The sequence below is a fragment of the Mesoplodon bidens genome (assembly GCF_964165515.1).
Source record: "Mesoplodon bidens genome assembly, chromosome: 1".
NCBI lineage: Eukaryota > Metazoa > Chordata > Mammalia > Artiodactyla > Ziphiidae > Mesoplodon > Mesoplodon bidens.
Window position 1 is genome coordinate 107,531,199 of NC_138176.1, and position 25,161 is coordinate 107,556,359.

The 25,161-nt window shown below is 40.3% G+C and overlaps 1 protein-coding gene across 1 annotated transcript in view; it reads right to left on the reverse strand.

Moving 5' to 3' along the window:
* FMN2 (formin 2) overlaps positions 1-25,161 on the reverse strand; it is a gene marked incomplete at both ends in the record, with an annotated part of 311,706 nt that overhangs the window by 87,283 nt on the left and 199,262 nt on the right. The window contains one exon of the mRNA XM_081254035.1: positions 22,911-22,972. Coding sequence (XP_081110161.1) covers positions 22,911-22,972 — 62 coding nt within the window. The remainder of the gene's footprint in view (positions 1-22,910; positions 22,973-25,161) is intronic.

Here is a 25,161-nt window from a genome sequence, read left to right on the forward strand (position 1 = left end):
ACAGCCCACTGCTCATCTGTTCCTTTATGTCCCCAAATACATTCCTCCTTTGAATATCCAATCTTAGTCCAGACACCCAGGAAAGAAGCCGACTTCGGCCTCTCCCCTCCCTCGTCCTGTTAGGCAACACTTCCTAGCTCATCAGCCCTGAAAAAACCTCAGGAGCAGACTTCCCCCTCTCCCATCTCAACGCCACATCCATCCCTGTCGGTCTCAGCCCCTCCCAAATCCAATTCCAACTCTCCTGTGGGCTACCTTCCTCCAACACAAAATTCCTCACCCCAGATCACTTTGCTCCACCTGCTGGGAAAGTCCTCATCTCTACTCTCAAGCTTATAAGAACATCTGCAAACAGCTCCAAACCTTGCCTCACTATGAAGATTACCCAGGGTTCCCCAAATCAAGTAACTGTCACCAGCAACTGTCCTGTTCTTTCCACAGAACTCTGTCCCAGCACTTGTCACCTTAGCCTGTAACTATTTAGTTACGTACCTGACCCCCAGCGTCTGATTTGGCAACCATCCATCTGATGGCTAGTTCCTCTCATTTTATTTGAATAAAAAACATGCATGTTCGGTACATTATAAATATAATATCCTTTCCTGTGTTGGACTAAGGACGTCTCAGCAATTTCAAGGGGAAATGCTTCTGTATTATTAAACGACCACTTAAAATATACTTTTTACACATTACACATCCAAGACTTTATGGGTGGTCTCCATACTATTTGTTGACTTGTATTTCCTCTGATCGTGAAAACTAGCTTTTCAAGAGATATACATTATATAGTCCACAGACTATAACATACTACAGTCCAACAGATCTTTCCTCCCAGGTAAAACAAACAACTGGAATTTCATTAAATGCCAAGGGCTGAGGGGAATTTACAAAATGATGGTCAAGGACACATAGCAATGGTGGTCAGAGACACATAGCAATCTCAAGTTGTATGTCAAGGACTGAATGGCTCTTCAAGGGACCTGAGATAACACTTAACCATTGGTAAGTAAACAAAGTAAACAAAGATTTCAGAGCCAAATATATATCTGGAATCATTCAACTTCCTAAATGTCAACTGAAAAAAAAACCCCACACAACCTAAAAGTTGAGGATTATGTTTTAATCAGGGACCTTACTGAGGACTCTAGGCCAGGATATAGCCTCTCAGATACTCTGAGGAACTGTTCCAAAGAAGTAAGGGGCTTTTTGCTGGAAAAAAAACAAAAACAAAAACAAAAACAAAAACAAAACCACGTAGTTGAACATCAAAACATTACTGCTAATCACAAAAAACAGGTATCTCAAATTAATGATGTTAGTGCTTTTCTATGTACGGGAAGATGCCAGATCTAGGCCCATTGAAATTATTCCTTTGATGTGAACCTCAGCCATCTGGGGCCAGTGTCCTTTTTTTCTCCACCCTAAATGTCTGGGGCAGCCACAGTGGCTGATGGCTTGACGGTGGGCAACATTCTTTGCTTACTGGAATGGCAGGAGACACTTTTTTTCCCCCAAAGTTAAGTGAAGGAAAATGGTAGGAATTTTACATCCTTATGAAGAGATTTGACTACTCCTTTAATTGATTAATTGCTGAGCTAAATGTTAGTTACTGCAATCATGGGCAACAAGGAGGGAAGGATGATGGACCCCTCAAGCAGAATGTCAAAACCATCCAATGCTATTCCTGTTCATGAATAATTTCAAGTCAGTTCTCTGTTTTGGAGTAACCAAGGTTCTTAGCAGGTACCTACAACAATCAACACTTGCTACCACTGAAATATCTCTACCATATAAGACCATTCAGAGGCCAAACCTGCAACTCTTCTACAAAAACTATTACATTCCTAGACTAAGTACACTCCTCTACCATCAGCAGAATAAAGGGATTTAAAGAAGGTATAGCCCCTGAGAAAACCATAATTCAAAAAGAGTCATGTACCACAATGTTCATTGCAGCTCTATTTACAATGGCCAGGACATGGAAGCAACCTAAGTGTCTATCGACAGATGAATGGGTAAACAAGATATGGCACATATATACAATGGAATATTACTCAGCCATAAAAAAGAACAAAATTGAGCTATTTGTAGTGAGGTAGATGGACCTAGAGTCTGTCATACAGAGTGAAGTAAGTCAGAAAGAGAAAAACAAATACCATATGCTAACACATATATATGGAATCTAAAAAAAAAAAAGTCATGAAGAACCTAGGGGCAGGATGGGAACAAAGACGCAGAACTACTAGAGAATGGACTTGAGGACACGGGGAAGGGTAATCGGGGACGAAGTGAGAGAGTGGCATGGACATATATACACTACCAAATGTAAAATAGATAGCTAGTGGGAAGCAGCCACATAGCACAGGAGATCAGCTCGGTGCTTTGTGACCACCTAGAGGGGTGGGATAGGGAGGGTGGGAGGGAGGGAGACGCAAGAGGGAGGAGATATGGGGATATATGTATACGTATAACTGCTTCACTGTTATAAAGCAGAAACTAACACACCACTGTAAAGCAATTATACTCCAATAAAGATGTTAAAAAAATAAAATCATATATACTTACAAATAAATAAATTACATATATACACACACACACACAATAAAAGAAGGTACAGCAAAGATTTACGGCACCAGCTTGGCATGAACATTCATCGTGGTTGCTAGCCAACGGCACCATTTCTCTAATGCCTGCCTACTATCAGGGAAAATTGCTGGGAAAGGTTTAATGTATGTGTGCCAGGAGAGACTTCTCCCCAGGAGAGCTGAATAGTCTGTAATTGGACCAGAATTTCTCAGGGAAGTGTGAACTCTGGCAAAGGCATAACACAGCAATCATGCCTCTATTCTTGTCTTTCAAGCAGTACCTGTGCTCCCAGCTACAGACATGCCACATCTCCCCTCCCCAAACCCAACAGCCTTCATATTCTACTCTTTTTTAGGAGATAGGACTTAAAGTGCCTTATGATATATATTGTGTTAAACTATTATTTCATTGAATGTTAACACTTGAATTACTTTATGATTATTAAAAATTTATGCATATTGCACCTACCCTGCAAAAGTATATTCTCCTTGCTGGGGGAGGCTGGGCAGCAATAGGTACCTAGCACATTTCCTAGAAGCATACTATAGACAAGAGCATAAACTGGAAAAGAAAACGTGTAAGCATAAATTATTTTTCAAGGTATTAATATACACTATTATTTCTATATACATTATTTTAAACATTTAATTAAATATTCAATACTATATTTTAATAGGCACAATATACATAGCTTTCCAGAAATGGAGCTACCTGTTATATCTAAGAAAAACCTTACTTCAATTTTAGCAAGTGTTCACCAGTTTGGAAAATCCTATTAGTGGTGATAAAAGTAATTTTAGCTGCTATATTCAAGGTGATTATAAATAAAAGGACAAATATTGGTATCCTTCATCATGTCTTCTGGTTCAATAATTTACAAGCATCATATAATATTATAGACTACTTTGTTATTTCTACTTTAGAGTGTAGACATTAGATCTTTAAAGTTATATATGTAGAAAAATTTTTATCCATGAATTTCTTCTTAGGATGGTAAAGGAAATGTGGACAAAGAATGTCGCTGCCATTTCAGTAAACAAAGGATGTGGCAGCCATCAAGCCATCCCCACGTGTGCTCCCTGAGGGGACTCAGGATGGAGTAAAGCAGGACACTGGCCCTAGGTAGTTAAGGTACACATCAAAGGAATGATTTCCATGAGGCCAGACGCTTGCATCTTCCCATAACACAGAATACACAGAAAAGTGCTGAGGTCGTTAACTTGAGATGTCTGTCTTTGTGATTAGCAATAATCTTTTGAAGTTCGACTACATGTTTTTTTCTCCTGTGTATCTTGACTCTTCCCTTAGCTCTTTGGAACAGTCCCTCAGAGTTTTCTGAGAGGCTGTATTCCAGGCTTAAGTCCTCAGTAAGTCTGCCGAATAAAACATAATTCTCAACCTTCAGATTGTGCATATTTTTCAGTCAACAGAAACATAAATATTTGTTAGGAAAAGGAAGCACTGAATGGATAGGATTGAGAATTAACAGCCTGGTCTAAGGGGTACCCATCCAGGATGACTCATCCTTCTGCAGGAAGCTCCCTAAATAAAGAGACTCAAAAAGGAAAGTGGTAACACCGGAGCCTGACGAGCAAATGTCGCAAGGTGAAGCAACACAGTAAATGTCAAGGGATTACTTCTTGACATTAGTAGTGGGTCTGGTAATTTGAAACAAGAGAGGGTGTGTGGGGAAAAGGAGGTCAGTAGCAGAAAGAAGCAACACAGAGTCATGAGCACAATCTCTCTAAGGCCCCTCACGGATACACAAGGAAGCCAGTGACCTTGACGCTGCTGGCGAGGTCTACCCAAGCAGCTCCCCTGCTGTGCTTTACGTGGGAGAGCGGATTCTGTGACATGGCTCCAGAGACATGGCTTTCTGTCCTGATGACGAGAAAGCAAGAGTCTTTATTTCAAATGTAAAAGTAAAAACTGACCCCAAATTAACTTTGTTAAACATCTGATCACAGTTCCTCTTTCTCCTTAAAATATATGCCATCATTTAAGTAATGATCAAAACCTCAATGTTTTTAAAAACATTGTTTAAGAGAACGTGTCAAAGCTAGTGTTTTGTTCACCATAAATAAATGCATTCATTTGGTAAATATTTCTTTGTAGTGCTTAGTGGGTTCCAAGGGAATATGATACTAAGGGAAGAAAGCAGACACAGAAGTTCCATGATGTTCCATGGAGGGGATGAGAGTAAATCCTGGGAATGTGTGTGGAACATCCAGGCTAAGTGTTCCAGAGGTGAGTTTGCTCTGCATTTATAACACGAGGGTTTATGACCCAGAAGAATGACAGAGGGGGAAGGAGGGCATGGTGAGTAGAAGTTTCCCATCTGAAGGCAGCTTTGTCAGTGCTTGTTCTAGTGGTGGGACCAGGAGGTTTTGAGAAGCAGAGGCCAAGTGGCTGGAGGGCAAACAGCTGGGAGAGCTGTTCTCTAATGAGTCCACCTTGGATTTCACCAATCAAATTAAAATCTAATCTTAAAGTAAGGAGAAAAATGTATGTGAGCATTCCCGTGTCATTCATTTCCAGTGAAGTTGTGTTAATCATTCTAACTTTCATTTCCCAGGAATTCACTGGAGATAGTTTATCTAAGAGAAGCACAGTTATCGAAAACTCAGTTGATACCTTTATGATGTGTCAGGCAATGTCACATCCCAGAGGAACAGGAAAGAAACATAATTTCTGGATTTTATGAAGTCCATAGCATCAATCTGTAACTGATTCAATACCTAAAGCTTTTCTTTTTTATTTCTGAAAATCACCTTAACCACGTTTACAGTTGAAAATGATCTACAGGGATTCCAGGAACCAACCCCAAAAAGCAATGAAATATGAGAATATGGTTTTCAAACAGCTCCATGGGGAAAGTCAGTAATCCTCTCACATTTGTTTGAAGAAACTAATGATTAAATGTTGCTAAAAACATGAATCCAGTAAAGACCTCTTGGAAGTGACAAGAACAGACAGTTAATCCAGTTCATTTTCACTAAGGTAACACAGTGCACACCTCTGAGGATGCTCCATCCTGTAAAGTGTGCCGGTTACTTTTCCAGATTGAAGTTTATGGTCTGTCAACCATGACAGTAAGTAAAGATCACCACCACTATGCCCATGAAATCCAGTCCCGAGAAGTGTAAAGTTAAATCTCTAATTCTTGCTATCTTGCCTGCTTTTTTTTCTCCTAATTGGATTAGAGCTGTTTAATTACAAATGGATGGGGATTTTTTCTCCTTCTTTTTAATATTTTTTCGTGGACTGAACTTCTAATAAGATTCATTTCCAAGGTTTGGTTTTGTCTTACAATTTAAGATTTTTTTTTTCTGACTGTGAGATAAAGGGACCTGAATCTTAAAAAACAATTCAACAACCCAATCCAAAAATGGGGAGAAGACCTAAATAGACATTTCTCCAAAGAAGATATACAGACTGCCAACAAACACATGAAAGAATGCTCAACATAATTAATCATTAGAGAAATGCAAATCAAAACTACAATGAGATATTATCTCACACCAGTCAGAAAGGCCATCATCAAAAAATCTAGAAACAATAAATGCTGGAGAGGGTGTGGAGAAAAGGGAACACTCTTGCACTGCTGGTGGGAATGTGAACTGGTATAGCCACTATGGAGAACAGTATGGAGGTTCCTTAAAAAACGAAAAATAGAACTACCATATGACCCAGCAATCCCACTACTGGGCATATACCCTGAGAAAACCATAATTCAAAAAGAGTCATGTACCAAAATGTTCATTGCAGCTCTATTCACAATAGCCCAGAGATGGAAACAACCTAAGTGTCCGTCATCGGATGAATGGATAAAGAAGATGTGGCACATATATACAATGGAATATACTCAGCCATAAAAAAGAACAAAATTGAGCTATCTGTAGTGAGCTGGATGGACCTAGAGTCTGTCATACAGAGTGAAGTCAGTCAGAAAGAGAAAGACAAATACCGTATGCTAACACATATATATGGAATTTAATGGAAAAAAATGTCATGAAGAACCTAGGGGCAAGACAGGAATCAAGACACAGACCTACTAGAGAATGGACTTGAGGATATGGGAAGGGGGAAGGGTAAGCTGTGACAAAGCGAGAGGGAGACATGGACATATATACACTACCAAACGTAAGGTAGATAGCTAGTGGGAAGCAGCCGCATAGCACAGGGAGATCAGCTCAGTGCTTTGTGACCGCCTGGAGGGGTGGGATAGGGAGGGTGGGAGGGAGGGAGATGCAAGAGGGAAGAGATATGGGAACATATGTATATGTATAACTGATTCACTTTGTTATAAAGCAAAAACTAACACACCATTGTAAAGCAATTATACTGCAATAAAGATGTACAAAAAATAATAATAATAATTCAACTGATAGTTATACAAGGACATTTTTATGGACACATTTCTGAATTGATATTAAATATTTGATTCACTAAATATTTATTCACTAAAATAAGTAATCTACCTCAACTTCTCCTCCATCCCCCCAATCCCCATCCATCACTTCTCACCGGACCATCTGAGGAATGTGTACTAGGAATCAGAATCAACAGATACATTTAACCAACTGTAAATATTACATACTGCTTTTGAAGATATTTTACCCTCAGAACTCAATGGTATTAAATAACCCAAAGTTAACTGTAAAGATTTTTGCTTTTAAAAACTCAGTGGGATATACTATACTTAGTATCTCTGTGGATTCACTAGGTGTTTTGGGTTTTTTTAAACATCTTTATTGGAGTATAATTGCTTTACAAAGGTGTGTTTGTTTTGGCTTTATAACAAGGTGAATCAGCAATACGTATACATATATCCCCATATCTCCTCCCTCTTGCGTCTCCCTCCCACCCTCCCTATCCCATCCCTCTAGGTGGTCACAAAGCACCGAGCTGATCTCCCTGTGCTATGCAGCTGATTCCCACTAGCTATCTATTTTACATTTGGTAGTGTATATATGTCCATGCCACTCTCTCACTTCGTCCCAGCTTACCCTTCCCCCTCCCCGTGTCCTCAAGTCCATTCTCTACATCTGCATTTTTATTCCTGTCCTGTCCTTAGGTTCTTCAGAACCTTTTTTTTTTTAGATTCCATATACACGTGTTAACATACAGTATTTGTTTTTCTCTTTCTGACTTACTTCACTGTATGACAGACTCGAGATCCATCCACCTCATTACAAATAACTCAATTTCGTTTCTTTTTATGGCTGAGTAATATTCCATTGTATATATGTGCCACATCTTCTTTATCCATTCATCAGTCAATGGACACTTAGGTTTCTTCCATGTCCTGGATATTGTAAATAGAGCTGCAATGATTATTGTGGTACATGACTCTTTATTTTATTTTATATCTTTAAATTTTTTTTGCGGTACGCGGGCCTCTCACTGTTGTGGCCTCTCCCGTTGTGGAGCACAGGCTCCGGACACATAGGCTCAGCGGCCATGGCTCACGGGCCTAGCCGCTCCGCGGCATGTGGGATCTTCCTGGACCGGAGCACGAACCCATATCCCCTGCATCAGCAGGCGGACTCTCAACCACTGCCCCACCAGGGAAGCCCTACATGACTCTTTGAATTATGATTTTCTCAGGGTATATGCCCAGTAGTGGGATTGCTGGGTCGTATGGTAGTTCTATTTTTAGTTTTTTAAGGAACCTCCATACTGTTCTCCATAGTGGCTGTATCAATTTACATTCCCACCAACAGTGCAAGAGGGCCACCTTTTCTCCACATCCTCTCCAACATTTATTGTTTGTAGATTTTTTGATGATGGCCATTCTGACTGGCGTGAGGTGATACCTCATTGTAGTTTTGATTTGCATTTCTCTAATAATTAGTGATGTTGAGCAGCTTTTCATGTGGTTCTTGACCATCTGTATGTCTTCTTTGGAGAAATGTCTATTTCAGTCTTCTGCCCATTTTTGGATTGGGTTGTTTGTTTTTTTGATATTGAGCTGCATGAGCTGCTTGTATATTTTGGAGATTAATCCTTTGTCAGTTGCTTCATTTGCAAATATTTTCTCCCATTCTGAGGGTTGTCTTTGCATCTTGTTTATGGTTTCCTTTGCTGTGCAAAAGCTTTGAAGTTTCATTAGGTCCCATTTGTTTATTTTTGTTTATATTTCCGTTTCTCTAGGAAGTGGGTTTAAAAGGACCTTGCTGTAATCTATGTCATAGAATGTTCTGCCTATGTTTTCCTCTGAGAGTTTTATAGTGTGTGGTCTTACATTTCGGTCTTTAATCCATTTTGAGTTTATTTTTGTGTATGATGTTAGCGAGGGTTCTAATTTCATTCTTTTACATGTAGCTGTCCAGTTTTCCCAGAACCACTTATTAAAGAGGCTGTCTTGATTCACTAGGTTTTTTTTTTTTTTTTTTTTTTTTGCGGTACGTGGGCCTCTCACTGTTGTGGCGTCTCCTGTTGCAGAGCACAGGCTCCGGACGCGCAGGCTCAGCGGCCATGGCTCACGGGCCCAGCCGCTCCGTGGCACGTGGGATCTTCCCAGACCGGGACACGAACCCATGTCCCCTGCATCAGCAGGCGGACTCTCAACCACTGCGCCACCAGGGAAGCCCAATTCACTAGGTTTTAATTCCTCAGGAAACACGTATTACACCGTCAGGATTTTTTTTTAAAAATAAATTTATTTAGTTTATTTACGTTTATTTTTGGCTGCGTTGGGTCTTTGTTGCTGCAGGCGGGCTTTCTCTAGATGCAGCGAGCAGGGGCCACTCCTTGTTGTGGTGTCCGGGCTTCTCATTGCAGTGGCTTCTCTTGTTGCCAAGCACGGGCTCTAGGAACATGGGCTCAGGATTTGTGGCTTGCCGGCCCTAGAGCATAGGCTCCATAGTTGTGGCGCACGGGCTTAGTTGCTCCGTGGCATATGGGATCCTCCCGGACCAGGGCTCGAACCCGTGTTCCCTGCATTGGCAGGCAGAGTCTTAACCACTGTGCCACCGGGAAGTCCACATTTGTGGTTTTTGAAATTATGTTGTGGTTAGATTTGGAGACTGCCCCAAATTCATTGACATTTAGAAGAGAAAGCTCCCTGCCAACCATATGCCACCAGGGAGAATGAAGATTACATTCTAAACAAGGCCGTGTGACAAGAACGTCCATCTGTTTCACAGAGGTTACACGGTCCAATGACACGGAAGCATCTGGAAAAAGCAAGCATGTATTTATAGTAAAGGATTCAGGTTGGCTACGTTTACTGTTCTCAAGGATAAGCAGTGGAATGCCAAATAAGAGTGTTACTTTGTACACCTGAAACAAATATCTCAACTATACTTTAATAAAAAACGAAAAGGAAAAAAATAAAAAGTAAAGTAATTGGTAATAAAAAGATTACTCCTCATATATTTAATATATTTTGTTATTCATTAAATAGACATTAGTCTTTTTTTCTTGATAAAACTTAAATGTCCTTTTGAATACCATTATTAAACTATTAAGGCAAAATGAAGACTCTATTTAGATACCTTTCAAACAAGATTTCAGACCTGAAACGAGTAATTACAGTTATATCAACACAATAAAGGTTTGAAAGATTTCCAAGGAGTCCCCAAGCCAGACCCAAGAGCACACATCAGTTTTTCCTTCCAGAGGTACCTTCATATGAGCAAGACTCATGTCCTATGGAGTGACACGTGACATAGGAATTACATGCCAAATAAAAACAAACCTCCCTACTGTCCATGCCAGCTACTGGCTCTGGGCCCTCAGCTTACCCCACTGACCCCATTGACATAGTGGATGGGCCTCAGCACTGTGCCCTTCACCGTGGTGAACACAACGTTACGCTTTATCAGTAGGGGGTGCTGGAGGCACACAGCAGGAGGAAAGGGGGCTTCTGGTGTGCAGGAGTTGGCCTTTTCCTCCCCACCTGTGCACAGGTGATCCACAGTGTGGGTGTGTGGCCGGCCGTGACTGCAGCCACAAACCAGAGCACATAGAGCCCCTCGGAGCTTTGCAGTCCCGGCCGAGGTCCCACGACCTTTTCACTCCCCACGTGGACACCAGGCACTGCACACCTGCACCAGCCACAGCTCACCTGGGCCCTGAGCTCTGTTTCCTGGGCTCTCTCAGCATGGATGTGGCAGGCTCTGGGCTCTGCCCATGGGGCATCCTGATGCCAGCATGCCTGGCCACAAGCTGTGGCTCACCAGCTGCCCTAAGTTTGTTTTCCACTCACCCAGAGACTGGGGACCAGGTGTGGTCTGGGCAAACCAGGGTGCTGCAGACACACCTAGTCCAGGTAGAAGGTCTCCCTCCAAGTCACTCCTCACGTGGGTCCTAGAGCCATCTTCACATCCTTGTACTCTCCCAGCACAGGTTAACCATTCACTATAATAAGTTTCCCTCTTTACTTTACCCTGAGGGTTCTATCGCCTGATTGGACCCGGACTGATAGCACAGTCAATCCCCAGTACCTGACATTCCACTTTCTGCCCTGAAGCAACTAGACTCCTATACCCATTTGAATGAATGAGTAGACAACTCAAACCTAACAGGACCAAGACACGTTTTTATTTCCCATCCGTCACCAAACCACATCAATGTATCTCTGAATGGCAACTCTATTGTCCAGGTCAAATTCCTTGGGATCCCCCTTCATTCCTCTTTCTCACAGTCTGTATCCAGACCACCAGAACACAGGCACCAGTCCCCTCCACCAGGAAGCCTACACAACACACTGAAGCAGCCTCACCCACTGGGGGCAGACACCAAAAACAATGGGAACTATGAACCTGCAGCCTGCAAAACGGAGACCCCAAACACAGTAAGTTAAACAAACAGAGAAATACACACCAGATGAAGGAGCAAGGTAAAAACCCACCAGACCAAACAAATGAAGATGAAATAGGCAGTCTACCTGAAAAAGAGTGAAGAGTAATGATAGTAAAGATGATCCAAAATCTTGCAAATAGAATGGAGAAAATTCAAGAAATGTTTAATAAGGACGTAGAAGACCTAAAGAGAAAATTGTAAATATTTATGCACCCAACAAAGGAACACCTCAATGCATAAGGCAAATGCTAACAGCCACAAAAGGAGAAATCAGCACTAACATAATCATAGTAGGGGACTTTAACACCTCAATTTCACCAATAGACAGATCATCCAAAATGAAAATAAATAAGGAAACACAAGCTTTAAATGATACATTAAACAAGATGGACTTAATTGATATTTATACGACATTCCATCCAAAAAAACAGAATACAGTTTCTTATCAGGTCCTCACGGAACATTCTTCAGGATAGATCATATCTTGGGTCACAAATCAGGCCTGGTAAATTTAAGAAAGTTGAAATCGTATCAAGTATGTTTTCTGACCACAATGCTATTAGACTAGATATCAATTACAGGAAAAAATATGTAAAAAATACAAACACATGTAGTCTAAACGATACACTACTTAAGTACCAAGAGATCACTGAAGAAATCAAAGAGAAAATCAAAAAATACCTAAAAAAAATGACAATGAAAACATGACGACCCAAAACCTATGGGATGCACCAAAAGTAGTTCTAAGAGGGAAGTTTATAACAATACAATACTACCTCAAGAAACAAGAAAAATCTCAAATAAACAACCTAAGTTTACACCTAAAGCAATTAGAGAAAGAAGAACAAAAAAACCCTGAAGTTAGCAAAAGGAAAGAAATCATAAAGATCAGATAAGAAATAAAAGAAAAAGAAATTAAGGAAACAATGGCAAAGATCAATAAAAGTAAAAGCTGGTTCCTTGAGAAGATAAATAAAATTGATAAACAATTAGCCAGACTCATAAAGAAAAAAAGGGAGAAGACTCAAATCAATAGAATTAGAAATGAAAAAGGAGAAGTAACAACTGACACTGCAGAAATACAAAGGATCATGAGAGATTCCTACAAGCAACTATATGCCAACAAAGTGGACAACCTGGAAGAAATGGATCAACTCTTAGAAAAGCACAACCTTCCGAGACGGAACCAGGAAGAAATAGAAAATATAAACAGACCAATCACAAGCAGGTAAATTGCGACTGTGATTAAAAATCTTCCAACAAACAAAAGTCCAGGACCACATGGCTTCACAGGCGAATTCTATCAAACATTTAGAGAAGAGCTAACACCTATCCTTCTCAAACTCTTCCAAAATACAGCAGAGGGAGGGAAACTCCCAGACTCACTCTACTAGACCACCATCATCCTGATACCAAAACCAGATAAAGATGTCACAAAGAAAGAAAACTACAGGACAATATCACTGATGAACATAGATGCAAAAATCCTCAACAAAATACTAGCAAACAGAATCCAACAGCACATTAAAAGGAGCATACATCATGCTCAGGTGGGGTTTATTCTATGAATGCAAGGATTCTTCAATATAAACAAATCAATCAATGTGATAAACCATATTAACAAATTGAAGGAGAAAAACCATATGATCATCTCAATAGATGCAGAAAAAGCTTTTGACAAAATTCAACACCGATTTATGATAAAAACCCTCCAGAAAGTAGGCATAGAGGGAACGTTCCTCAACATAATAAAGGCCATATATGACAAACCCACAGCCAACATCGTTCTCAATGGTGAAAAACTGAAACCATTTCCACTAAGATCAGGAACAAGACAAGGTTGCCCACTCTCACCACTATTATTCAACATAGTTTTGGAAGTTTTAGCCACAGCAATCAGAGAAGTAAAAGCAATAAAAGGAATCCAAATTGGAAAAGAAGAAGTAAAGCTGTCACTCTTTACAGATGACATGATACTATACATAAAGAATCCTAAAGATGCTACCAGAAAACTACTAGAGCTGATCAACGAATTTGGTAAAGCAGCAGGATACAAAATTAATGCACAGAAATCTGTTGCACTCCTATACACTAATGATGAAAAATCTGAAAGAGAAATTAAGGAAACACTCCCATTTACCATTGCAACAAAAAGAATAAAATACCTAGGAACAAACCTACCTAAGGAGACAAAAGACCTTTATGCAGAAAACTATAAGATACTGCTAAAAGAAATTAAAGATGATACAAACAGATGGAGAGATATACCATATTCTTGGATTGGAAGGATCAACACTGTGAAAATGACTATACTACCCAAAGCAATCTACAGATTCAATGCAATCCCTATCAAACTACCACTGGCATTTTCCCAGCACTAGAACAAAAAATTTCACAATTTTTATAGAATCACAAAAGACCCCAAATAGTCAAAGCAATCTTGAGAAAGAAAAATGGAGCTGGAGGAATCAGGCTCTCTGACTTCACACTCTACTACAAAGCTACAGTAATGAAGACAGTATGGCACTGGCACAAAAACAGAAATACACATCAATAGAACAGGATAGAAAGCCCAGAGATAAACCCATGCACATATGGTCATCTTATTTTTGGTAAAGGAGGCAAGAATATACAATGGAGAAAAGACAGCCTCTTCAATATATGGTGCTGGGAAAACTGGACAGCTACATGTAAAAGAATGAAATTAGAACACTCCCTAACACCATACACAGATATAAACTCAAAATGGATTAAAGACCTAAATGTAAGGCCAGACACTGTAAAACTCTTAGAGGAAAACATAGGCAGAACACTCTATGACATAAATCACAGCAAGATCCTTTTTGACCCACCTCCTAGAGAAATGGAAATAAAAACAAAAATAAACAAATGGGAACTAAGGAAACTTAAATGCTTTTGCACAGCAAAGGAGACCATAAAGGAGACGCAAAGACAACCCTCAGAATGGGAGAAAATATTTACAAATGAAGCAACTAACACAGGATTAAACTCCAAAATTTACAAGCAGCTCATGCAGCTCAATATCAAAAAAAACAAATAACCCAATCCAAAAATGGGCAGAAGACCTAAATAGATATTTCTCTAAAGAATATATACAGATTGCCAACAAACACATGAAAGAAAGTTCAACGTCACTAATCGTTAGAGAAATGCAAATCAAAACTACAATGAGGTATCACCTCACACCAGTCAGAATGGCCATCGTCAAAAAGTCTACAAACAGTAAATACTGGAGAGGGTGTGGTGAAAAGGGAACTCTCCTGCAGTGTTGGTGGGAATGTAAACTGATACAGCCACTATGGAGAATAGTATGGAGGTTCCTTCAAAAACTTAAAATAGAATTACCATACGACCCAGCAATCCCACTACTGGGCATACACCCTGAGAAAACCATAATTCAAAAAGAGTCATATAACACAATGTTCATTGCAGCTCTATTTACAACAGCCCGGACATGGAAGCAACCTAAGTTCCCATCGACAGTTGAATGGATAAAGAAGACGTGGCACATATATACAATGGAATATTACTCAGCCATAAAAAGTAATGAGGTTGAGTTATTTGTAGTGGGGTGGATGGACCTAGAGTCTGTCATACAGAGTGACGTAAATCAGAAAGAGAAAAACAAATACCGTATGCTAACACATATATATGGAATCCAAAAAGAAAAGAAAATGAATGGTTCTGAAGAACCTAAAAGCAGGGCAGGAATAAAGATGCAATTGTAGAGAATGCACTTGAGAATAGGGGTAGGGGGAAGGGTAAGCTGGGACAAAGTGAGAGAGTGGCATGGACTTATAAATACTGCCAAATATAAACTAGATAGCTAGTGGGAAGCAGCCGCAAAGCACAGGGAGATCAGCTCGGTGCTTTGTGACCACCTAGAGGGTTGGGATAGGGAGGGTGGGAGGGAGACACAAGAGGGAGGAGATATGGGGATCTAAATATATGTATAGCTGATTCACTTTGTTATAAAGCAGAAACTAACACATCACTTTAAAGCAATTATTCTCCAATAAAGATGTTAAAAAAATTTGGGGGGGATTTGAAATAGCTGTAGAATCAAGCAGTAGGAAAGTAAAAGTCAAAGGTGAAAGAAATACGTAGTGCTAAAGTATTCTTAGGTTCTATCATTCCTGTAGAAATAGAAAAGTGAAATATTCTGGTATTATTAACGAAGTGGTTAAGAATTATTTGTGTAAGACAGTGATAAATCAGGAATGATTTTAATCTCTAAGGGAACAATCTTTAAAAGTTAAATGGATAAGATACAAGCTAATAGATGGTAATGTTTTAAATAGGAAACAAAAATGATTAAACCCAAATAAAACATATAAGGGAAGAAATGTTATACTATAGAAACAAACGTTTGTATGAAACGAAAGATGATATAGCTATACTACTCAGACACTTTAAGGCTATAAACATTAGAGATGAAGACAAAATGCATCATCATGATTAAGCTGTCAATCCAACAGGAAGATATGAATCCTATATCTCTATTTGTCAAATAGTCAAACTTCACAATATGTAGAGCCAAATTTGACTAAATGTAGACTTGAAGATTCCATATTTGTAATGTGAGACTTTAACAAACCTTCCCCACTGCTAAAAAATATATATATCAGTAACGATAGAGACTTTAACTACATGATTAGCAAACTTGATGTAACTGATATATATATATATGGACTACTGTACTGTATTTAAAGGTGTATGTGAGGCCACTCTCACTTTCTGAGACAGACCACATTCTGTCTTTGGAATATGTATCTGTATAAATAAACCTGCTTTCACCTTAAAAAAAAGAAAAAGAAAGTAACATTCCTTTTTATTTTTTTTTTTGCGGTACGCAGGCCTCTCATTGTTGAGGCCTCTCCCGTTGCAGAGCACAGGATCCGGACGCGCAGGCTCAGCAGCCATGGCTCACGGGCCCAGCCGCTCCTCGGCATGTAGGATCCTCCCGGACCGGTACACAAACCCATGTCCCCTGCATCGGCAGGCGGACTCCCAACCACTGTGCCACCAGGGAAGCCCGCAACATTACTTTTTACAGCAATCTTTCTAAAAAGTGCAGCATTTGAAATAGCGATAGTCACCATTTTAATCTCTTTCATTGATAAAACCACACCAAGAGCAAAAATAGTACAATTCTCAGGTCATTCTTTAATTAATTAGTAATTATTTTGAATATTATATATAAGCCATAATGCTAAACATGGAATATGAAAACCCTACTGATAAGGAATTTATAGTTAAGTTAAAAGATAAGACATATGCACACATAACAATAATATAAGTCAAAAAGAGGCAAGTGCCCAAGGAAAAGAAGATATAAAGCACAACAAGACTCCAAGGATGTCCTGCCTACAAAAGACATTATTGGAACAACCAGCAAAGCACTGGGAACTGAGGGTTAGATGACAGCAGTATATCAATGTCAATTTCATGATGGTGCTGGTTGCACTGTGGTTAAGTGTGTGCTACATTGTAGGAAATACACACTAAAGTATTGAGGGACTATCAAGCATAATGTTGACAATTTATTTGCAAATGATACAGAAGAAGAATTGTTCTTCATAGTGTACCTGCAACTTTATTGTACCTCTGAGACTGTTTAAAAAGAAAAAAATTCAAATTTTTAAATGATGATTGTAAATAAAGTGGTATCATTCAAAATTTAACAAAAGTTTAAAAAATGTATTCCCTGTTAATTCATGTTGCCTATAAACACATGGATATTTACTCTGCTTTGTTCAGCAAAATCTTCAGACCCTTGAGGGGAAGGTCCAGTTTTAATTTAATTTACCTGGTGCACAACCTTTGTTACCTTCAATCCTACCAGCCTTAGAGACAGTTATTTGCTGTTTGACAATCTTAGATATTTTAAGTTCTATGCTCACATTTATTTTTATTTAAAAAAAATCATAATAGTGTTGAATGGCCTAGAAACTTCTTTTTACATCCATTTGATGGTGACAAAAAGTTGATGTTCTCCTTATGAATTATTAGAAACCTTTCTTAAAAATGAGGAAATTGAAGCTGAAGAAGCATCAATAAGTCACTGGTGGTGTCCATGAGCTTGTGGTGCTGGAACCTGGGCCATGTTCCTCTGACTTTTCACCCGAGTTCCCTCCGTCACACGGTGTGTCCTTGCTCCTCCTGGAAGGTCCTGTCCAGTTTGCCCTGAGAGTCAGGAAATTCTGTGCCTCAGAGCACAGTCATCAGGAGGGGACCAGGGTCACCCCCAGCTCTGAGCTGACAACCTCTCTGGGTCAGTTCCCTCTTTTCTAACAACAGTACTTCTTCCTCCTAAGTCGGGGGTAAGGCAGTTGGAGGATTAAATATAAGGCACTTAGATCAGTGCTTGGTGTATAATAAACATTAAATTATTACAATTCTAAAAATCATATACCCTGATTTTTAAATGATCATGGCTCTTTTAGGAACTTAAACAACTGGAATGAAGGGATTTGAACAAATGCATTTTTCACTACTAGGGAATATGTATCTCAATTTTCTCTTAATTTAGGAGGAGTGCCTTGGTTTGCTAGAAGCACATTCATCACCTAACTGGAGAAGCCTTCATCCACCACTGTTGTCTGTCATTCAGAAAGTAACAGATATGTCTCAGTCTTCATCTCTAGAAAACTGAAGACCCTTATAGGCCAATAGGTCCCTGGGAGTCTATCCTTAATGACCCAGAATTCTAAAAACACATAAAAATTTTAAACTCTCATTTACCCTTTTCAAAGTTTCAACCATTCCACTTCTCACCACTTTCTGTGTAGAGCAGGTTACAGTAAGCTACCACACCCTCCTAGAAAGAATTGCTCATTACTTTGCATGTGCAGTCCTGTTATCACAAGGAAGTAAAACAGAACAAACATGTTCAATATGGATCCTTACTCATGATGCTGTCAATCAGTGTGAAAAGGCAAAAAGTATTTGAAAACCATGTAACAGAAAGTCCAAAGGGGCCTTAGAACCAAGCCTACCAGCAGATTCCACTCATCAATTCATATATATATTCATTTAATGTTTACTGAATACTTTCTAAGTGCCCAATACTACCTAAATCTAAGTGCTGGGGACGTTGTCGTGGACAAAAGAAATAGTTCTGCCTTCTTTGGACCTGTATTTTAATGGATGTTACTCAGGAATTAGCATGAGTTCTGTCAAGGCGTATACAATTATCTTTTCTTTTTTTACATCTTTATTGGAGTATAATTGCTTTACAATGGTGTGTCAGTTTCTGCTTTATAACAAAGTGAATCAGTTACACATATACACATGTCCCCATATCTCTTCCCTCTTGCATCTCCCTCCCTCCCACTCTCCCTATCCCACCCCTCTAGGTGGTCACAGAGCACCGAGCTGATCTCCCTGTGCTATGCGGCTGCTTCCCACTAGCTATCTGCCTTACGTTTGGTAGTGTACATATGTCCATGCCTCTCTCTCGCTTTGTCACAGCTTACCCTTCCCCCTTCCCATATCCTCAAGTCCATTCTCTAGTAGGTCTGTGTCTTTATTCCTGTCTTACTCCTAGGTTCTTCATGACATTTTTTAAAAGAAGTTCTTGCAGGATTCCATTGAGTAGGGAGTCAGGGTTATTGCTATAAAAACAACCCCCAAGTTTCAGTGGCTTAATGCCCACCAGAAAACTTTCTCAGTGACGTGACAGTTCAATTCAAGTGTTCAGTTAGCAACAACCTTCTAAATCCTGTGGCTCCACCATCCCTTATGCCCTTGGGGTCCTCTGCATTTGGCTAGTAGACGGGGGGAGAGAGGAAGAAGACAGTCATTAAGGACAATCACATTACTTCCCATCCCTAACAGGAACTGGTTTGCACAGCTGCACCGACCGCTAGGGAAGCTGGGGAAAGCAGTCTAGTGGGTGCCCAGGAGGAGAGGGAAGTGTGTTTTGTGAGCACACAGCAGTCTCTGCCCTGGGAGCATACCAGAGCCAGCTGGCCCTTGTGTAAAGTGAAGTGCTTGTCCACCTGCAGTGGGTCCCAGAATAAGGAAACTGCACTGATGTCTACTGTTCTGGCTTTGCAGACGAACTCACGTGATCAAAATCTAAATCATTGCCTCGAACTCATTGAGCAAGTCGCCAAAGTGCAGGGACAACTCTTTGGGATCTTCACTACAGCAGCCCAAGAAGGTGAGAATGGCCCATGCATCCCCGTCTTTGCTTTCTTTTCTTTGTCCCTTCTCTGTGCTCTCTGATTGGGTTGCTGTGGTTGGATTTCTCTCACTGACCTGATTTGTGGATTCTTCTAGGAGGACATTATGATGGTGTGGAAACAATCAAATCGCGCCTTTTGCCTTGGCTGGAGGCCTCCTTTACTGCTGCTTCCCTAGGAAAACCTGTCGACAGCAAGGTCCCCTCTCTACAGGTAGGGATGCTAAAGGATCCTCCTAGGTGTTCAGCACCTGATCAGGCTCTGGGGACTCAAACATATGTAAGATATGGTTTTTACCTAGCGAGGGGCTCAACTCTAGTTAGTGAATTGAGACATGGGTCGAAAAGGTGAGTTTCTATATACAGTAATACGTGGCCTCCTTAGCCTTCCTTTCTAGTGTTTACCCCCTTCGCGCACATTTAAAGAACCAGCAATGATTATTCCTTCTCCACCGAGATTGCAGGAAAACTAAAATTCACCTCTAGTACAAAGCCTTGGATTCCCCTTACCACCTACCTTTAAAAGTGGCTACTTGTTACCTAGTCTCAGAAGGTTGAGAATAACAAGTCCTATACATGTATTCACCCTTCTTAAAACTCCCTCTTACAAGAAAAAATGTTTTTCTTACTTGTGGTCTAAATTAACTCAGAATATTAAAAGGTGTATTCAGTTTGTTACTAGACAACATTTAACACAAATGATACTAGTAGTGGCTGGACCAAGTTAAATGATTGCTTTGAAAATACCTGTAAGTACTGAGAAATGCCAAAGTTTACTGCACTTTCCCTTCTCATTGACACTGGTGCATCCCATTCCTCTGTTCTCACTGAAGCCATTTTAATCTAGATTCTTCACCTGTCCCACCCCGCCCCCTAAAACACACACACACACACACACACACACACACACACACACGAATAGTAGAGACTACACTCTAAGAGATCAATGGCTTTCCAAATTTTGTGGCCATTCCCTGGGCAACATCATTTCTCCTCAACTCTTTGGCGTCTCTGTCACATTTGACTCTCGACACCCCTATTCTTCTAAGGCTCTAATAATTTGTCTCCTTGCCTCACCCACTCCCCTCTTGTAACTGTTCTTCAAGGGCCAGACTTTAGAAATCTTCTCTTCTACCTCCATTCCTGCTTCATCTCTTACTCCTATGCTGCTCATCTCATATCTATACTCAGGTCCTATTCTCATCTGAGCTCTCTCTTCTCCAATTGTACATTGGAATTTTCAGTTGTGCTATTTCATCTCAAAGTCAAATCAGTCTAAGACTGACCCTAGCCTCTCCCATGCCCCAAACACCAACTTCTTTCCTAACTTAACAGTCTTGATCATGACACACTCCACTTTCTTCTCACCAGCAGAATCTGTGGGTACCTGTTGTAAATTCGTGCAGAACTCGATCACTTTCCACCACCCCTGCTGCTGCCACCCTTGTCCATCTTTGGTCATCTTTTATTTGGATCATTAAAAAAATAACCCAAAGGGATTCTTCTAAATGTCAAGTCAGATCAAGTTACTCCTCCGGCAAAACTCTCCAAACTTCCTGTCTCAGAAAAAGAGTTCCTACAATGGCCATCAAGCTCCTATACAACTGTGGTCCTTTAAATTCTGTGATCTCATCTCTTACCTTCTCCCTTGCTCAACCACTCCAGCAATACTGGCAGTCTTAGAGCAAAGATGTCCAACAGAACTTTCCATGATGACAGACATGTTCTGTATCTATATCTATATTTATATCTAAAGATGTTACTTTGAAAGGCTAAAAACTCCCAAATAAAATACTCTAAATCACTGCAAAATAAACTTCCCTCATAAATATAGTTGTCCCCAATGTTCTCTATTTTTTCTGTATATGTTTCTGCACATGGATATACCAGCTTAAAATAAAACATTCATGTGTCTTCATATAATATACAGACATGTATCTTATGTATCTACATAAACGCATGTACATAGTATATGGAATGTGTGCACGAGATACACATTGACACACACACCGATGTCACACCGTTAAGACCCGTTGAAGGCATTACTCTCCCTGGTGTTTCCTCCTTTCTTCCACCTGGTTCTTGGTTGAGAGAGGGCTGGCAGGAAACACTCTAGAGAAATGAAAGCTCTCTGTACCTCCAAATGGTTCCATTTTTTCCAGTTTCCATCATGTACTGAGTACCAGGTAACAAAACACTCACGCCCTCCCTCTCCGCCTCATGATCGAGTCACGTGCCTGCACCCATGATGGGGACCAGGTGCCAGCGCTACATCACCCATGGACTGGGTGACACTCCAGGAGAAATCCCGGCCTCAAAGGGACACCGCATGGACGCACGCTTTAAAAGTACCAAATCCAAAAAAAAAAAAAAAAAAAGTACCAAATCCAAGAACGGACAAGCAGGTGGAACACACTCTCCTCAAGGGAGTGGTCAGGGACGGGGGTCTGACTCCTGCCCACCACACGTGTCTCCAGAGCCAGAAATTACTTGACTGGGTACAGAAAAGCCCAGGACCAACCAAGACCAGGCCCCAGAGAGCACAGAGGTTTAAATACCAGCCAGACCACAGGCAAGAACAGAAACAAAATGAAAAACACAGGGGCACACGGAGACTTTCTCCCAGATACAATCCAACACATTGAAAAGAGAATCTCTTTCTCACTACGTGAATCAATGTCATTTAATGCTGTGCCCCAGCTACAGCCATTTCATGCAGTTCTGCCTGGACTGCACTTCTGAGAGGACCATGCCCTGGCCATTCTCCTCATTCCTGGTCCCTGCCAACTTTTTAAGTGAAAGTGCTACTAGAAGAAAGACACGATGTCCTGCCACTCAGTGAATCAAACTCCGGCAGATAGAGAAACAGAGTCAAAATGAATTAAATCCCAGGCTCAGCACCAACACGGCCTGTGTGACCTTGGGCAGGTCGTATGGACTCTCCATGCCAAGTTTCCTCATCCGCAAAAGGGGTAATAATAGCAGCTACTGACAGTTTCCATGTGAAGATTAAATGCATCAGCACGTCACACTATACTCCTCTCAAATTAGCCTCCGCCTAAGTATTGATTATATTTCAAAAGAGGGAATCTGAAAGACCTCATGTACAACATGGTTTGAGTCACAATTTTTAAAACTATGAGACCACACATTTATTCAATATTTTCCTAGAAATTATTTTTACAAACCCATAGTTATGTAAATTCAGTGCCCCCGTAACAAATTTCCTCAGAGGAACTGGAAGCAATGAGCCTGGACGTATATGTTGTTACATCCTCACACATAAAATTTCCCTGTTACTCACATTCTCATAGAGAGCTTGAAGGGTCTCCAGGTCAACCACAGAATTGTCCAAGTTCACCACAGCTGCACAAAAAAGACAAAAGAAAGAATATAAATTGCCATAAGCCAGCTGTGAAAAGCTCCAACCACCTCAAACAATAGTGACCGTCCACAGAGTGGAGTTCATACCCGGCAGGTAGAGGATGGGGGCTCTGCCTTCATGGCAGCCTCCTGTTGGGCACCCCCCAGGCCGAGCTGGCATTTCAATGCGTCAGGTGTCAAGTGTCAAAGCTTTCAAGAGCTCCACAAATACGAAATCCCAGGAAGAGGGCCCAATGGTCACAGAGAAACTGTGTCTGTCTCTTTCATAACTCACCTGAATGAATTTGAAAAATCTGCTTAATACCAGAAAAATAGGCAAATCACTCATGTTACTGTCACATCCTGGGTTTTTTTTTTTTTTTTTTTTTTTGCGTTATGTGGGCCTCTCACTGTTGTGGCCTCTCCCGTTGCGGAGCACAGGCTCCGGACGCGCAGGCTCAGTGGCCATGGCTCACGGGCCCAGCTGCTCCGCGGCATGTGGGATCTTCCTGGACCGGGGCATGAACCCGTGTCCCCTGCATTGGCAGGCGGAATCTCAAGCACTGCGCCACCAGGGAAGCCCACACATCCTGGTTTTACACCAATAAATGTACATATCTTCCAATTTACGTAAAGACTTTTGACAAAGGTTAAATCTAATCACTAAACTGGTAGACTAATATGGAAACAGCAGGTACATTTCCTGTTTCAACTTTTTAAATTGTTATAATCAAAGGAAAACTCTTTGATTATGGTATTGAGATTGGCACAGATGCATCCTTAAAAATCCATCTTTAATATACAAACTGCCCTGCTTATACAAGGAAGAAGTGGAATGGATAATCAAAAACTGGAAATGTGTTCTTTTTTTTTTTTTTTTTTTTTTTTTTTGAGGTATGCGGGCCTTTCACTGTTGTGGCCTCTCCCGTTGCGGAGCACAGGCTCCGGACGTGCAGGCTCAGTGGCCATGGCTCACGGGCCCAGCCGCTCCGCAGCATGTGGGATCTTCCCGGACCGGGGCACGAACCCGTGTCCCCTGCATCGGCAGGCAGACTCTCAACCACTGCACCACCAGGGAAGCCCTGGAAATGTGTTCTTAAATGCATTTTTTGGCCTGGGAAACGTACCGAATTTTGGAATTGGTGTGTTTTATTACTTAATTTAGGTGTAGGTTAACCAAAAGCATTTTGCATTAGTTGTGCACAAATTAGCCCGAAATGAGGTGAATTTGCTCTGATCAAATATGTGCCAAGTAATCACTGAAGCTGTTGTGGGATTAAAGATTTCTGGGAGAAAAATCACAGAGTGGATAATCAAAAAGTGGTTAGACTTACTTTGATAACTGTGGAATTTCACAATGCTTTTTTCTCAAAGCTTAAAGTACATGACACATTTTCTAGTTGACTCTGGCAAAATCCCAAGAAAGAATTAAGAAAGCCAAATTCAATACTGAAACACAGGATGGATAAGAAATCTCACCAAGATAATTTAGAATTTCTGTCTGGAGATGGGAAGTGAGTCCAGATTCACGAAAAACATCATCATATCAACTAGAATATAATACTTCTAGCCTAATAATATTCCCCTATCTCAATCTCCAAAAAAATTAGGTCTCAAGTTTAAATCTAAGAATTAAGATTTGCAATCAAATACTTTTTACTCTTAAACCATATAAGGCAAACATAACCACAAACTGCTTAATGTTTCAAAGTAGTAAACCATAGCCCAACTATGACTAAATTTCAAAAGCTAATTAAAAGGGATTAACAAATGATTTTCACTAGAGGTAATATGGCTAAAAATAATGTAACAAAATACATAAAACTAAAATAAAGATATCATCTTCACGCATGGAATTACCATTTTTAGATTACATTCATGCAGAGTCTAGCCCTTAAGGAGACTCTTAGAGTGAATCCAAAGTTCTCTAACTTTGGAATTCATTAGCTAATAATCCAGTATTTCTATATTCCTTGGGAGATACACCGAGAGATCTATAGGAAACTATGGAGGAAATGCTAGTCGTCCACTTAACACAAGGTTTCATTTTCAGAACAAGGAAAAGAAACACAATAAAATCATTCATGCTCAAGTCAAAACTCATAAAAGATACGATTAACCTCTGACTTTATTATTTTAAAACAGTATTATTTCTACAAGTTTTCCCTACATGAAATATTACTTGTAAATAT